General features: G+C 48.2%; 1 protein-coding gene across 1 annotated transcript in view; it reads right to left on the reverse strand.

Moving 5' to 3' along the window:
- The window catches only part of SERINC4 (serine incorporator 4), a 251852-nt gene that overhangs the window by 204086 nt on the left and 31564 nt on the right, over positions 1-16202 (reverse strand). Inside the window, exons 3-4 of the mRNA XM_069222637.1 lie at positions 1433-1611; positions 1234-1313 (exon numbers count right to left, since the gene is read on the reverse strand). Of these exons, the coding sequence (XP_069078738.1) occupies positions 1234-1313; positions 1433-1611 (259 nt within the window). The remainder of the gene's footprint in view (positions 1-1233; positions 1314-1432; positions 1612-16202) is intronic.

Below are 16202 nucleotides of genomic sequence, written 5' to 3' on the forward strand. Positions count from 1 at the left end.
GTAATAGAGTTAACTTTAATCGAGAAGGCAACATCTGCTGACAGTTAACTGCTCATTAAGCACCCATATTTTCTGCTAAAAAAGTCTGCAAACTGGTAGCATCTCATTATGGAGGAATCAGTCTCCAAGCAACCTGGAGCGTGTTTTAATTCTTTAATGACTTGAAAACACCCTTAGTGACGTTTGGTGCATTTAAATTCTTTCTGTCTGAATATTATGTTTGCTTTTTATATAAAATATTAACAGTCTGCCTTTCAATTTTAGCAGTTATAGTCTACCTGTGCTGCCACATCCACTGAAATTAGCGCAATTTGCTCCTCATGTTGGTTAATTCCTCATTATACCATTTATTTGTTTTGTACTTGGGTTTGGTGCTCCTTATCTTGCATGACACCAATTCATCAACAGCTTTTCTTACTGTTTTAGAGGGTGATTAGAATCACTTATAGCATCCATAGTATCCATTACATCCGCTATTGCAGTTAAGTTAGTCAAATTCACGTTAAGCCAGTTCCTAAATGGCTTCCTTGGAATTTTCTATTGACTTGTTTACCCGCAGATAATTTATATCCAAACCAAATGGGATTTTAAAATGGTCTGCTAATGCGTCAGAAAAAGCTGGGTTAATAACACTGCTCATCCTCACAGCAAATGAGGCGTTTGGTCCAGTTTGAGTGTTGGGGATATCTCAGGTAAATTAAGATGATGACAGTAATTGAGAAACCCGTCCTCGTTCAGAGTACAGGACAGACCTTAGTCAATTAGCAGTAATATAAATCAATGTTTCAGATTATGATTAGACAACTCAGTGTCCAGTGCCAATTACCCAAGAACTACAGCCAATGAGCTAATGTGAGTGTAATTACTTAAACACAAAATGTTTTCCTGATATGGGACAACATTTAACTGCCTTTGACTGTATTTGAATTCACAGTATTGCATTAATAATGGCCCAAAGCAAGTGCATTTAGGTAGCAGGCGTTTGAAAACCGGCTATTGAGAACGAGTAGAAGTGAGTCATTATGGTTGGGTGCTTATAAAGTAAGTGGATGTTTTAGAGATTATCGTCAAGTTAACCTCGAAAACGTGTCCATGGACGTGGAGCTAATAGGCCAGAGCCCATATTTGCCCCCATTTTGCTAGACCTTTTATCAAAAACAAGAAGAAAGCAGATTTGCTGCAGCATTTTGTCTGCATTTTTATGGCATAGGCATTTTCTATATTAACTCTTACCTCGTATGAAGCCATCCGAGGGGATGAAGAAGGCTGCACCACACAATCCAATAAGAAACAGAAGCTTCAAAAACCAGAACCTGGGGTGATACACAGAAAAGTGATAAAGGTCTCTCTTGTGACACCTTAGAGACACATGAATCCACACAATACCATGTAATGAACATGTTAACAAAGATAATGGTGAAGGTAATGATACCCATTATGGATTGCTGCTCGAACATCCTGACTAGATTTCACGTTCAGCAGGAAGACCGCCTGGCCGAAGTAGAAGCAAGCTGTTCCAAAGCAGACCCTGTACACAGCCGAGTATCCAACCAGCACATCACAGCTGTCGCTCCCGTCGAGATGTTCACATAGTATTGAATATAAAGGCACCTGGATACGACAGAGGATCAGACATGGAAACTATCGATATGAAGTAAAATACGATCACAGTCAGTGAAGAACAATGGATCCCGACCATAATACATTTCTCAGCCGCACCTAATAATGTGTACTAGCAGGAGAAATGAACAAATAAACGCATACGATAAAAACAATCCCACTAAAAACAGAAAATGATCATCGAATAATACCTTTCCAAAGCTCTAATCAATTCTGGCCTACCACTGTAACTCAATCAATCAATTCAGCCAAAAAAAGACCATAAAATACAGATATACAGTTAAAATATATGGCCCTCATTATAACATTGGGGGCATATGCCGCCTACCGCCACGGCGCCGGCCGCCAACATACCGTCGCCGTGGCTACCAACCGTCCACCAAAATATGACCGTAGCCGGAATTCCGCCAGAAGGCTGGTGGAATTCTGGCTATGATCATGGTGGTGGACGGCGGTCGGTGGCGCTACTGCAGCAGCAGCGCCACACCAGTAGACCGCCGCCGACCATATCATGACACATGATACGGCCTGGCGGTGTTCCGCTGGTGGATGCTGCTGCTGGCAGAAGCAGTGCGTCCCATCTCCTGACGGAGGACCCCCAGGTAAGTCAGGTTCTCCAACAGGGGAGGGGGGGTGGGGTATTGTGTGTGCATGTGGGAGTGTGTGTGACTGTGTGTGACTGTGTTTGTGTGCGTGCATGCAGGTGTGAGGCGTGTGGAATTTGTGTGTGCATGAATCGGTGTGAGTGTATGTGTATGTAGTGTTGTGTGATTGCGTGTGTGCTAGTATGTATGTGAGTGTTGCTGTGTGTGTGTATGAATGTATGCATGCGTGGGTGAATGTGGGTACGAATGTGTGTATGAGTGTGTATGTATGTACGTGTAGATGTGTGTATGTCGGGGGTCGGAAGGGGGAGGGGAAGGGTGGGTGGTGAGTCTGGGGAGGGGGAGAGGGCAGGGAAGACCCCAATCAGTGCCAGGGAAGGAATTCCCTGACACTGATTGTGCCTACCGCGATGGTTTTCATGGCAGTACAGAAGCCACGGAAATCACGGCCGTGGGCGGGGTCATAATGCCATGGGCAGCCTAGTGACGGCCGCCGGGCTGGAGACTGTAGTGTAGTGTAGCCAATGTCATAATAGTGGAGGTATGTACCACCAGCCTGTTGGCGGTACTAACGCCACTATTACACTGACCACCGGGGTCGTAATAACTCCCAAAATGTATGCATTCCTCAATAAAAAATTACTATAAGAACAACACACTAGACAAAACACATTCTGCTTTTCTTTAAAAATAATTCATAAATAAATAAAGATCAAAACAAATGTGAAAATTCTCTTTAAAATCATTAAAATACAGGTGCGGAGCCGGATAGCCAAGATCTTCTTTCAGTTCCTGCTCAGCTCCGATATCGCCCAATAATTTGCTGGTGCTGGCACAAGCAGGAGCTCCTTACCGGGTGGTGTCCAGTCTGAGGAGCCTGAGGGGGCGTGCCCAGGAGTCCTAGTGGGATCGGTAGGGACGCTCACCCCCAGCAGTAGAGCAGACGAGTGGCCGGATGACGAGGCAAGATGGCAGTCTCCAGCTAAGCTGAGCCAGTGCTGTAAATTATCCAAGGCTGCCTGAAGCTCACATGGCCGCGGAGCGCTCCAGAGACACCCAGGAGCCTGGGGAACAAGCAGGGGCTAGCGGTGGTGCACTGGAGCTCCTGGGCAGACTCTTCTGCAGCCATGGCACGCCACCTCTCTGGGAGACTTGGGGGGGCGCACTCTGACATTGTTAATGGGCCTTGATGGCAATGGCCTAACAAGAGGCGCTCACCCGCAGAGGCCTGATACCTGCCTCCTGGGACCTGAGGCATGCAGCTTCTCTGGCAGAGGTGGGACCCGGAAGGTCCACGACCTGGGGTTGGCCTTTAGCTTCCTTGTCTCCCTTTTCAGGGGAAGGCTTCCTGGTGGATTTCCAAGACCTGGCTCCTCGTGCTGCCCACAATGACCTTGCAAAGGGGCAGGAGGCCTGGGTCCTGCACCATGGACTATCTGCTTATCCCTGGCTGATTGTTGGGGATATATGGCTCTTTAGGTAGTGGGCTGAGGCACAGACTGGGATTTGTTCTTCACAGAGAGAGATGACTTGAGCTCCCCCCATTTAAGACTCCCTGTCTCTAGGATGCTTGTGCCACCTGCACCTCACAGGTGGTGGGGCAGGTGGGCCGGGAGCAGCATCATTCTTTGCAGCACTAGCTCTACTTTGTGAGAAGACTGGCTCCCCCAACAGGCCAGGATGGGCTGCCGGTGCCCCTGCCCAATTCAAAATGGACAAACTCACTAGGGCAGAGGGGGGACAGAGAGGTGTCAGGGGAGATTGCCCCGGGAATGATGAGCTGCAAGGATGGGTGGACATTACAGCGATCCCACAGGTGATTCAGGACTCACGTACAGCTCTCAAAACTAAGATTGGTTAGATCTGGGTAGATGCCCCCTCCTGCGTAAAGACCTGCTAATACCACGCCTAGAGTAACCAAGGCAGAAGGATGGATTTCCAAACTGGAGGATATGATCCAAGACCTTAAAACTGAAGTGTTGCGCCTGTCTACATTTTGGAAGGGACTCACCGACCGGTTTGAAGATGCTGAAAACAGGGCTTGCAGATGTAACTTCTGCTTAATCGGGTTCACTAAGGGGGCAGAAAGGATGGCATCAGAGCTCTTTTTGGAGCAGTGGGTGTCCTCATGGATTGAAGCCAACCTTCTGTCAAACTGCTTCGTGGTGAAGAGGGTGCACAGGTCGCTAGCCAAGAAACCTCTTCCAGGAGCCCCACCCCACCCATTCATTGCCAAAATACTTAATTACCGTGATAGGGACACTACCTCTCGAGGGGCAAGGGTGAAGAAGCAACTCATGTATCAAGGCAGACGTGTGCTGATCTTACCGTTCTACACCCGCTGAGTCCAACTCCAGCAGCAATTGTATGACAAAGTAAAGCAGAAACCCAGGGCTGTGGGCCTACAGTACATGCTTCTGTTCGCAGGAGTCTGAGAGTGATTCATGACAGCAAATCACACTTCCTTAATGATCCTGAAGGAGCGTGGGATTGGCTAACAGACCAGAAACATGTCCAAACCAAGCGGAGGCAGGTGGTCGGGCAGAGGTCGGGAAGGGCTGGCAGGGCACCCTCAGCCACAGGAAAAGATCCCAGAGAGGGGGCCATAACCACCTGGAGACACCTGCTACCTCAGATTCAGAGAGGGCGAAGACGTGGGTCCTGGCCCTCTGGGGGCCACGGGAGGAGATGATACCCCCCATAGGGAGTGACTAAAGGTTCTTCTGGAAGATCTCTGTGCTCTGTTATGAGTTTTTTGCAGCTGCACCACTGTATACTGAACACAGAGCATGTTGATTGGGGTGCTGAGGAGGTGACCCAAGAGAATGCTTAAAAACTTTGCTAAATAAGCAGACATTTGAGGTGAGCAAATCTAGAGTGTCGCTGGTGTTGCAGGGTGCTCCTTACTAGAGCTGCTCTCCATCTAAATTTGGGAACTTCCCAGAGTTCTCCTTGTTTTTTTGCATAATTTATGCGTCACTCTAACCCTGAAAGGGCCTTGTTTTGACAAGGGTGTCCCAATGCGCCACCCTCCTTTATTTGTAAAATATTTTTACATGCCCCCGGGACCTGGCCCACTCAGGGGCTTTAGTATAAACAAGTGGGGGAAACCACACTATTTTTTTCTTAATTTTGCCACAAATTCCTCCAAAATTGAAGGCAACATTTTTTTTTAAGTGTTTTCTTGCCCTGGTGAGGTCCCTCTGAGATCGCAAGACCAAGGCTTGAGGGTCAGGGTTTTCCTACTCTGTCCCCTTCGCTTTCTTTCCGTTTGTTTCTGAAGCCGAGACCCAATATGGCTGCCACCCTGCCAACACTTCCTGGATGAAGTGTTGGCAGCCAATCAGAGCTCTGCATTTCCCTGCACAAGCTTGTTGTTCTTTGCAAAATCATCAAGGAGGAACCGCAGCACTAGCTATACAAATTTGGATTTTCTTAAATTTCTCAACAACTAATGAACGACTTACACCAAATAATAAAAAGCAGATCTGCCGAATAAAATCTACCTTTCTGACAAATTTGGTGTAATTCCGTCCAGCAGTTGTGCTCAAAACTCCTATGGGAATTAAGATGGGAAAAGCACTTTTTTTTACCACCCCCCTTTTTATCAGTCCCAGCTTCACAGATCACCCTGAAACTTTCCATGAGCAACAAGAATTACTGGCACACTTTTTTTGGAAACTTTTGTGAAGATTCGTCAACCTGCATTAATTAAAGATATAAACAAGCCGAAAAATGTGTTTTCTATGGAAACATGGTCCTAAGTCTAACTACCTATTGGCGACCATGTAAGGGTAATGGGTGGTAAGGGTATTTTTAGGGCTTGAGGTGGGTAAGGGTAATGGATGGTCAGGTTTATTTTTAGGGTTTCAGGTGGGTAAGGGTATTTGGGTGGTAAGGGTATTTTTAGGGTTTAGGGTGGGTGAGGGTATTTCAGAGGAACGGATGTTTTAAGGGTTTAGGGTGGGTAGGGTTTTTTGAGTGGTAAGGGTATTTTAGGATGGGTAAGGGTATTTGCATGGGTAAGAGTATTTGGATGGGTAAGGGTATTTTTAGGGTTTATGGTGGGTAAGGGTATTTGAGTGGGTAAGAGTATTTCGATGGGTAAGGGTATTTTTATGGTTTAGGGTGGGTAAGGGTATTTGAGTGGTAAGGGGTTTTAGGGTTTAAGGCAGATAAGGGTATTTGGGTGGTAATGGTGTTTTTAGGGTTTAAGGTGGGTAAGGGTAATGGGTAATAAGGGTATTTTTATGGTTTATGGTGGGTAGGGGTACTTAGGTGGTAAATGTATATTTGGGGTTTAGGGGTGGTTGAGATTAGGGGTTAGTGTTAAATAATATAATATATGTATATTTATATGAATATATGTATATATGTGTGTGTCTCTCTCAATATATATATATGTGTTTTCACTTACCTGATGTATACATACATTTTTGTTGCACAGGTGCTAGTGGTAAAGGCTTGTGTGGTAAAGGCATTGCATGGTAAAAAGTGTGTGGTAATGGCATAATGGCAAGCGTGGTTCCGCCATACATTCAAGGTCGACAACACTGGAACATCTAAGAAAGGGTGGTACAAATCGGGCAAACTCCTCCACTGGGTAACGACTAAAGAATTCGAATCTAGGGTGGTGCCCAGCTTGGTGGAGGAAGACTGTACTTGAGACGTGATGGGCCCTGACATAGCCACCTCATTTGTGAATTGGGACTGCATATACATTATATACATTGGTGGTGAACGACTGTGCACATGGAGGGGTAGACCCGGCCTTCTGGATGAAAACTGCATTGATAGGCCTGGTAAACCTCACAGGCCTGTTATACAGGGTGCCCATGCCGCAATCCCTCCAGGAGGTGACCAGGGTGGTGCTCTAGACCTGAAAGGCCACATTGCACTGGATGAGTTTGGACCACAGGGTCACGCTGGAAGCACCGCTCTGGACAAGCCAATGGCTGATTTAGGTGACATGACTGGAAGGCTTTGGGGACTTGGATACGATAGGGGTGTCGAAACCAGGCAATGTGTTGGAAGGAGATCACCTAAAATCCTTCATGACCCTTCAAACTAAATTCTCTCTCCACAAGTTCCAGTTTTACTGCTATCTCCAGCTTAGACATGCCTTGGCAGTCCACCAAGAGGCCCTCACCGCACCCTGGAATATAATTCCCTGGAAGCTTGGTTGCTCCTGCAACCAATAGAGAAAGCAGGCATTTCACAGGTATAAACAACCCTGGTTAACCACTCGCCCTGTAGTCTTTCACACCTGAAAGTCCATTGGGAGGGCTGGGTGGAACCTCTGGGGGATGCAGAATGGATTGAAGCCTGCATGGCACAGCGTACTCTGACAATATTCGCTAGATTATGCCTCATTAAAATACATTTTCTACACTGCATTATTTTATACCGGGATGGCTATGGAGACTGAAGAGAATCCCTGAACCCTCCTGCACCAGGTGCCAGGACAATACAAGGGATTTCTTCCATATTGTGTGGGGATGCCCCCTCTCAATTGATACTGGACCCAGGGGAGACCGGCTTCTGATGGGGTTAGGGATGATCTTGGCAAAGAGAGGCATTACAAAACATGGAAAGAGATTGTCAGCCCCACTGCTAAGGGAATGGAGAGCAGGGATGACCCACTGCACAAAGCTGGAGAAACCTATTTATATCACAAGAGGGATGCATAAAGAAACATGCCAGGGTGTGGGGCAAATGGTGGTCCTATTATGGTCTTGAAGGGTCTTGAAAGTCTGGGGTTGCGGGAGGAGGCCAGAGTTATACATTGGCTATTATGGATCCTTAGTGCAGGTTTCCCCTATGGACCAGCTAAAGATGTGTTGCTGTTCGGTTTGAAAAATGTTTACTATAACAAAAAATATATCACTTTAGAAGAAATAAAACACATAATACAGCTCTCTGGTTAACAGCCAATGATCCAGGGTGTTTTCCTCCGATTGATTGCATGCCAAATATAGCTAGACACTGTCAAACAGATGTTAATAGATGACAGTGACTGTAAGAAAATCATGGCCTGCCTATATTCTCTAAGCTTAGCCTCCCTCAAGAGAGGGATTAAATAACATTTCCTTAGATTAATGCAATACTTACAAATAGCAAAAAATACAAAGTGGACTGCACAGAGAGGCCATCGATATAAAACTGGAAAAGCGACCATAAAATTAAGTGTGCTTAATCTCAATCTATTAAGTAAAGTCCTATGACAGTTGTTGGCAACCACGATAAAATACAATTCCATGCCCGCACTGCATTGCAAGAGGCTGTACTGTAGTACCGTGCCTCTAGTACACTCTTTGCAGTCCCTGCTGTGTCCACTCCAAATCCAGTAGTGATCTTTTAGTGGGTGTTTAAATAAGGCTGAGAGGGCGTCTAGGTTGGAGTAGGCAAATCTAATCTGCCATTGACAGATTTTATATAAGCCAGCTAGGGGACTTTCATTGCCTTGTCCAAATTTAAGCAATCCAATACGTTTGAAACAACAGTAAGAGCTGGTGAAGTCTGATATAGTCACAAATGTAGGCTTGCCCAAGTTCTGCATGGCAAATATGGGTTGCAGTGCTTTGAGGCACACCCTAGAATCCCCTCAGCCACCCCTTTTTCAACTGCCTGTAAAGTAGGGTGTGTCTTAATTTCCTCGGCCCAGAACTGCACGTTGTAATGGATGGACATTTGGCTTTACAGACTTGTAACATTTCTCTAATAGGCTTAGGGGGTCTTTATGAACACAGCGGGAATCCCCGCCGTGTTCATGCTGGTGTGTTACAGTGTATTTGTTCATTAACAGGTATAACTTGAGGCTCTGCATGATAGTCCTTTGTCCTGTACAAAAACCAAACTGCAAATCAGAGATATTTTCCTAGGCATACGTTTCCAACTGTTCCAATAAAATAAATTCCATGATTTTTGCAGTTAAGTTAATCAATGAGATAGGGTGACAGAATTTGGATTCACTTCTATCTCCCTTTCTAAATATGGGTACTATTGTAGAATGAGTCCAAGACTTAGGGGGACCAGTCCTACAAAACACATTCAAGATGTTTGTTAGATGGCGTGCCCGTAATTTAATACTAAAAACATGCAAAAGGAACAGTTGATGGACGGAATGTAGACCAAATCAAACATTCACCCCCTGTCATAAATCCAGGTTTATTTCATCAGTTTTTTTGCTCACCATGCAATTCCAGTTTGGATCCACTCATATGCAAATCAGTATCCTGGGAACGGTTTTGGGGTATCACCCATCTTCAGCCAGGCTAGTTTGAATCCGGTGGCATAGTGAGCACGGGACCCACGTCTGGGCATTCCCTTCCCACTTGAGGCAACAAATGCAAAAAGGACACTTGATGGACAGAATGTAGACCAAATCAAACATTAATCCCCAGTCACAAATCTGTGTTTCATCCATCAGTTTTTTGCTCACCATACCATTCCAGTTTGAACCCAGCCATATGCAAATCAGTCTTGACCCTGTTCCCCATGGGAACAGTCCAGCTCAAACTGCCAGGCCAGTGCCTCCCTGGAGCAGAAACAAGCATCCTGGGACTGGTTTCAGGGCATCACGTCTGTTCAGCCAGGCTAGCTTCAAGCTGGTGGCATAGTGAGCACGGGACCCACGTCTGGGCATACCCTTCCCACGTGGGGCAACAAATGCAAAAAGAACAGTTGAAGGACGGAATGTAGACCAAATCAATCATTCACCATTAGTCACAGATCTTGATTTATTCCATCAGTTTTTTTGCTCTCCATGCCACTCCACTTTGGGAACCCAGTCATATGCAAATCAGTCTTGATCCTGTTCCCCACAGGAACAGTCCAGCCCAAACTGCCAGGCCAGGTCCTCCCTAGACCAAAAACAAGTATCCGGGGACGGGTTTCGGGGTATCACCCATCTTCTGCCAGGCTAGCTTGAATCTGGTGGCATAGTGAGCACGGGACCCAAGTCTTGGCATACTCTTCCCACTTGGGGTGACAAATGCAAAAAGAACAGTTGGGGGAAGGAATGTAGACCAAATCAAACATTCACCCCCAGTTACAGATCTGGGTTTAATCCATCAGTTTTTTTTACTCACCATGCCATTCCAGTTTGGACCCAACAATATGCAAATAAGTCTTGACCCTGTTCCCCATGGGAACAATCCAGCCTGAACTGCCAGGCCAGGGCCTCCCTCGACCAGAAGCTAGTATCCTGGGAACGGTTTTGGGGTATCACCCTTCTTCAGCCAGGCTAGTTTGAATCTGTTGGCATAGTGAGCACGGGACCCTCGTCTGGGCATTCGCTTCCCACTTGAGGCAACAAATGCAAAAAGAACAATTGATGGACGGATTGTAGACCAATTCAAACATTCACCCCCAGTTATAGATCTGGGTTTAATCCATCAGTTTCTTTTGCTCACCATGCCATTCCAGTTTAGAACCAACCATATGCAAATCAGTTTTTACTCTTTTCCCCATGGGAACAGTCTAGCCCGAACTGCCAGGCCAGGTCATTCTTGGACCAGAAACAAGCATCCTGGGACCAGTTTTGGGGTATCACCCCTCTTCCCCAGGCTAGCTTGCATGTGGTGGCACAGTGAGCACAGGACCCACGTCTAGGCATACCCTTGTCACTTGGGGTGACAAATGCAAAAAGGACACATGATGAACAGAATGTAGACCAAATCAAACATTAGTCCCCAGTCACAAATCTGGGTTTCATCCATCAGTTTTTTGCTCACCATGCCATTCCACTTTGAACCCAGCCATATGCAAATCAGTCTTTACCCTGTTTCCCATGGGAACAGTCCAGCCCGAACTGTGAGGCCAGGTCCTTCCTGGACCAGTAAGAAGCATCCTGGGACCGGTTTCGGGGTATCACCCCTCTCATCCAGGCTAACTGGAATCTGTTGGCACACTGAGCACTGGACCCACGTCTGGGCATACCCTTCCCACTTGCGGCAACAAACGCAAAAAGAACAGTTGATGGACGGAATGTAGACCAAATCAAACATTCACCCCCAGTCACAAATCTGGGTTTAATCCATCAGCTGTTTTGCTCACCATGACATTACAGTTTGGACCCAGCCATATGCAAATCATTCTTGACCCTGTTCCCCATGAGAACAGCCCAGCCCGTACTGCCAGGCCAGGTCTTCCCCGGACCAGAAACAAGCATCATGGGACCAGTTTCAGGGTATCACCCCTCTTCAGCCTGGCTAGGTTGCATCTGATGGCACAGTGAGCAGGGTACCCATTTCTGGGCATACCCTTCCCACTTGGTGTGACAAATACAAAAAGAACAGTTGATGGAAGGAATGTAGAACAAATCAAACATTCACCACCAGTCACAGATCTAGGGTTAATCCATCAGTTTTTTTGCTCACCATGCCATTCCAGTTTGGACCCAACAATATGCAAATCAGTCTTGAGCCTGTTTCCCATGGGAACAATCCAGCCCAAACTGCCAGGCCAGGGCCTCCGTGGACCAGAAACTGGTATCCTAGGAACGGTTTTGGGGTATCACCTTTCTTCAGCCAGGCTAGTTTGAACCTGGTGGCATAGTGAGCACAGGACCCACGTCTGGGCATTCCCTTCCCACTTGAGGCAACAAATGCAAAAAGAACAGTTGATGGACGGAATGTAGACCAATTCAAACATTCACCCCCAGTCATAGATCTGGGTTTAATCCATCAGTTTTTTTTGCTCACCATGCCGCTAACGCTCGGCCTAAAAACATTACTAAATTAAAAAGAATTTAAAAAAACCCATAGAAGAGCATTACACACATGCATGTTAGACATATAAAAGACTAGCGCACACCTGGTGGTTTGACAAGATAAGGAAGCAGGGCTAATTAAACTCCCCTTTGAATAGTTGGAAATATCTAGAAAATCATAGAGACCATAAAGTTTGTATCACAGGTATTTAAAACACTGCCTAAGGAACAAGCTTACAATTTCAATTTAAGAAAGATGTTCAATCCGCTCATAGAGTATCATAAGGATAAATAACACATGCACTTCTAAGTTACACATATCAGTCATACTATACTCTAGTTAGTCAGTTACGAAGATCCAAGAGATTCTAGTATTGTCTCTTGATTATGTGACAAGTTCATACCTGGTTTCTATCTTTGTTTTAGTAGCTAAGAGCCATCTCCTGTTACTAATGTTAATGTGAACAAGAGGCTTGTCGGATTTGTGAATAATATGTTTGTCTCTAGATTACATGTGCCAAAAACACTATGGCACTCATTATGACATTGGCAGTGACTGTTAAAGTGGCGGTAATACCACCAACAGGCTGGCGGTAACTACTGCCAAATTATGACCATGGCGGTGATACCTCCCTTAGACAGCCAATGCACCACACCAACTGCCAGGGTGTTAACACCACTGACCACGGCGGAAGACAAGGTACCGCCCACCATATTATGACATAGCAAACCGCCACGATTTCCAGGGTGCTACCAATGCCATCAAAAGCCTGGCAGAAACACTGCATAGAAAACAAAAGACTCACCATCGGAGACACAAAGGAGACCGCCACCACCATGGAACTGGAACTTCAAGTCTTCCCGATGCTTTTCTACACCATGGTCCTCCTGGAACACCAACGCCGATGAAGGCGACGATGGTGAGTACAGCTGCCTAGCACACAAGGGATGGAGGGAGGAAAAGGAGAGTGACACACACACGCACAACACACACCATTCACACACACACCATACACACAACCAGCTGCAGAGTAAAACCAATGTCACAGGACCAAATGCTAATGAAAACAAGGATTACATTGAGGTTTAAGTGACACTGTCATTTGATGCCAACAGCCACCGTTTTGTCCATGCGAAAACAAAGGCAGGCGTCGATGACCAGAAAAGGCCAATGGCCAGTCCAAAGTACAGAAGGACCACATGGCCTCAGGGCACAGTCCACGGCCCAACTTGACCCCTGACATTATCCAGACTCCACTGTGCAGGGACATCATGTTGGAGATGGGCAGGCACATCAGGGGGAAGAGGGTGGGGGTGCGGGGCACCTCAGCTGAGGTGGGTAACATGCCCACTGGTTCTGGAGGGGGCTCCTTGACCAATTGTCCCTGGTGGGGAGTGTAAGGCCATAGTCTCTGAAGTGGGGGAAAACCCCACTGATTCTGGAGGGGGCTCCTTGCCCAATTGTCTCTGGTGGGGAGTGTAAGGCCACAGTCTCTAAAGTGGGGAATATGCCCACTGGTTCTGGAGGATGCTGCTTGCTCAATTGTCCCTGGTGGGTGGCCTACATGCCCTCTGCTGGAGGTGAGGGCTGCTGTGCCTCTGTTGGAGGTGAGGACTCCTTGCCCATTGCTGGTGGAGGTGTTTCCCTGGATGCCTCTGCTGGAGGTAGGGGCTCCTTGCCCACTGCTGGTGGAGGTGTTACCCTGGCTGCCTCTGCTGGAGGAGGGGGCTCCTTACCTACTGCTGGTGGAGGTGTTACCCTGGCTGCCTCTGCTGGAGGTGGGGGCTCCTTGCCCACTGCTAGCGGAGGTGTTACCCTGGAGGTGGGGAGTCCTTGCCCACTGCTGGTGGAGGTGGCCTCTCTTTGGTGGTGGAGAGGGAACCATCCCTTTCTTGCCTCCAGGACTACAAGGTGCCTCAACTGTCCCCGTCTCATGTCTCTTGGTATTCACTACCCTGGTCCTCCCTTTCTGAGGCAGAGGTGTGCTCACATTAGGAGTGGCAGCCATCACACTCTGGGGCCCCTTTGTGCCAGCAGCTGTTGATTTGATGGCAGCAGTGGCAGACTGTTTGGCTGAGGTGCTGTGCTGGGTCGTTGGGACCCTGCTCTTACGGGCAAGACTGTGGGGAGAGTGAAGAGGGCAAGATGGGCAAGGAAAAGCTTATTAGGAACGTTGCGGTGGGATGTGGGAGGAGGGATGGGAGTGGAGGTTGACGGAGCGGTTGTCGGAGGTGTATATCTGCTGGACTTGGGTGCAGGTGCATGGACAGTGTGCATGTGTGAGGTGGATGGCTGTTGGGAGTCTGTGTGCGTGCGTTTGTGTCTCTTAGGAGAGGGGAAGACAGGGTGGGAGAGAACAAAGGAGACGCGTGAGTGGATGGATGTTGTGGAGGTGTCTGCAAGTGAGGTGTGTCTGCTGCTTGATGTGGTGATAGTGGTGGTGGCTGTTGATGCAGTGCATGCAGGTGTGAGTGCAGATGTGACTGTGAGGGAGGAGGAGGGGAGACAGTGGAGGTAGTGGATGTTGCTGTGTGTGCAACTGTCTGTTGTTTGTGTGAGTGCTTGTGGCCTGAAGTGTGCTGCTGTGTTTGACTGTGCTACTCTTGTCTTATGTTTTGTGTTCATGCTTGCCTGTATGTGTGGATGGGATGGGTTGGGGTTGAGGAGACTGGGACTGGGAAGTGGTAGTTGGAGGGGGGACAGTAGGAACAGGGACACTGACTGCCAGAGCCTGAAATGATCTCTGTAGGGCCACCAACCCACCGCGGATGCCCTCTAGGTATGTACTGCATTGCTGCGTCTGGGATGTCAGCCCCTGGATGGCATTCAATATGGTTGACTGCCCTCCAGAGATTGATCTCAGGAAGTCAACAGCCTCCTCACTGAGGGCAGCAGGGCTGACTGGGGCAGGGCCTGAGGTGCCTGGGGCGAAGGAGATGCCCACCCTTCTGGGTGAGCAGGCACGGGCAACTCAGTGGGGAGCTACTGGGAGGGCAGAACTGGTACAGGGGTGCCGGCTGTACCTGTAGCTGGGGTGGTTCCAGAAGTGTCCGCCACCAACAAGGAGCTCCCATCGAAGGAGGAATCAGAGTCAGTGTTGTCACTTCCTGTCTCTGCTGTGGTGCTCCCCTCCATCCCACTGGTCCCCTCGGCGTTGGTGGGCTCTGCCTCCTGGGACCTGGGGGATGCAACTCCCTCAATCACCAGTGCTCCTGCTCCTTCACCAGATGATGCTAATGCACACATGGACAGGATGACAGAAGAAAATAGGGGGAGGAGAGAAAGGGAGCACTGGGTCAATTACAGCACCAACACCACAGATGACATAAACATTACCATCACACACAGGGGTCAGGATTGAGCACTATGCATCGCACTGGCGTTTCATTGGCTAGGTACCAGAGCAAGATGAGAGACAACCACCACCAATTGCACCCCTCCTGGACCCACTGAGCCCTGTCTGACCTGGAATGCCACATAGCTAGATTACAAGATTTTGCTATACACCCATTTACCTTGAGCTGGCTCACGCAGCAATGTCTGAGCAGGCATTAGGGGTACACACTAACTGAAACCCACCAGGATCCCATGCCAGCCAACAAAAATAGATGTCACGCTCACTGTACTCACCCCTTGTGGCTGCTGTGCTGCCCTCAAGCACCCATCTAGCTCTCGGTAGGCCAATGCCAGTATGCGGGCCATCAGGGGGGTCAGGTTCCGACAGACACCCTGCCCTCCTTGCGAGGCCATCCCCAGCTGGGCCTTCGCGGTCTTCAGGGGCCAGCATCTCAGGTCCTCCCACCTTTTCCTGCAGTGGGTGCTCCGTCTGCTATGGACCCCCAGGGTCCACTCCTCCTTGGCGATGGCACGCCACAAGCCCTTCTTCTGATGGGCGCTGACCTGCAGAGATAATGCAGACAGGAGGACACCATTACCATACAATCCTGCCTGTCACACATACGGCCCACAAATTACATTTCCATCTTCATTGGCACACACATAACCTGGAGCTCTGCATGTACACTACCACCAGACATACCCCACACCTTGTCGCATGCATCGTCCCCATGGTGTACTCACCTGTTGGTCTGGAGGCCCATACATCTGTCCATACAGGGGTAAGGGCCCCATCCACCAGGCGCTCTAACTCCTCCGAAGTGAAGGCAGGGGCCCTTTGTAACACGGGCCATGACAGGATCCAGACACAGGTCACAACAGCACACGCAATGTAGGTGTTGTCCTGTGGAAAGTCATGAATCAAGTG

The sequence above is a fragment of the Pleurodeles waltl genome, chromosome 3_1 (genome assembly GCF_031143425.1).
Source record: "Pleurodeles waltl isolate 20211129_DDA chromosome 3_1, aPleWal1.hap1.20221129, whole genome shotgun sequence".
Taxonomy (NCBI): domain Eukaryota; kingdom Metazoa; phylum Chordata; class Amphibia; order Caudata; family Salamandridae; genus Pleurodeles; species Pleurodeles waltl.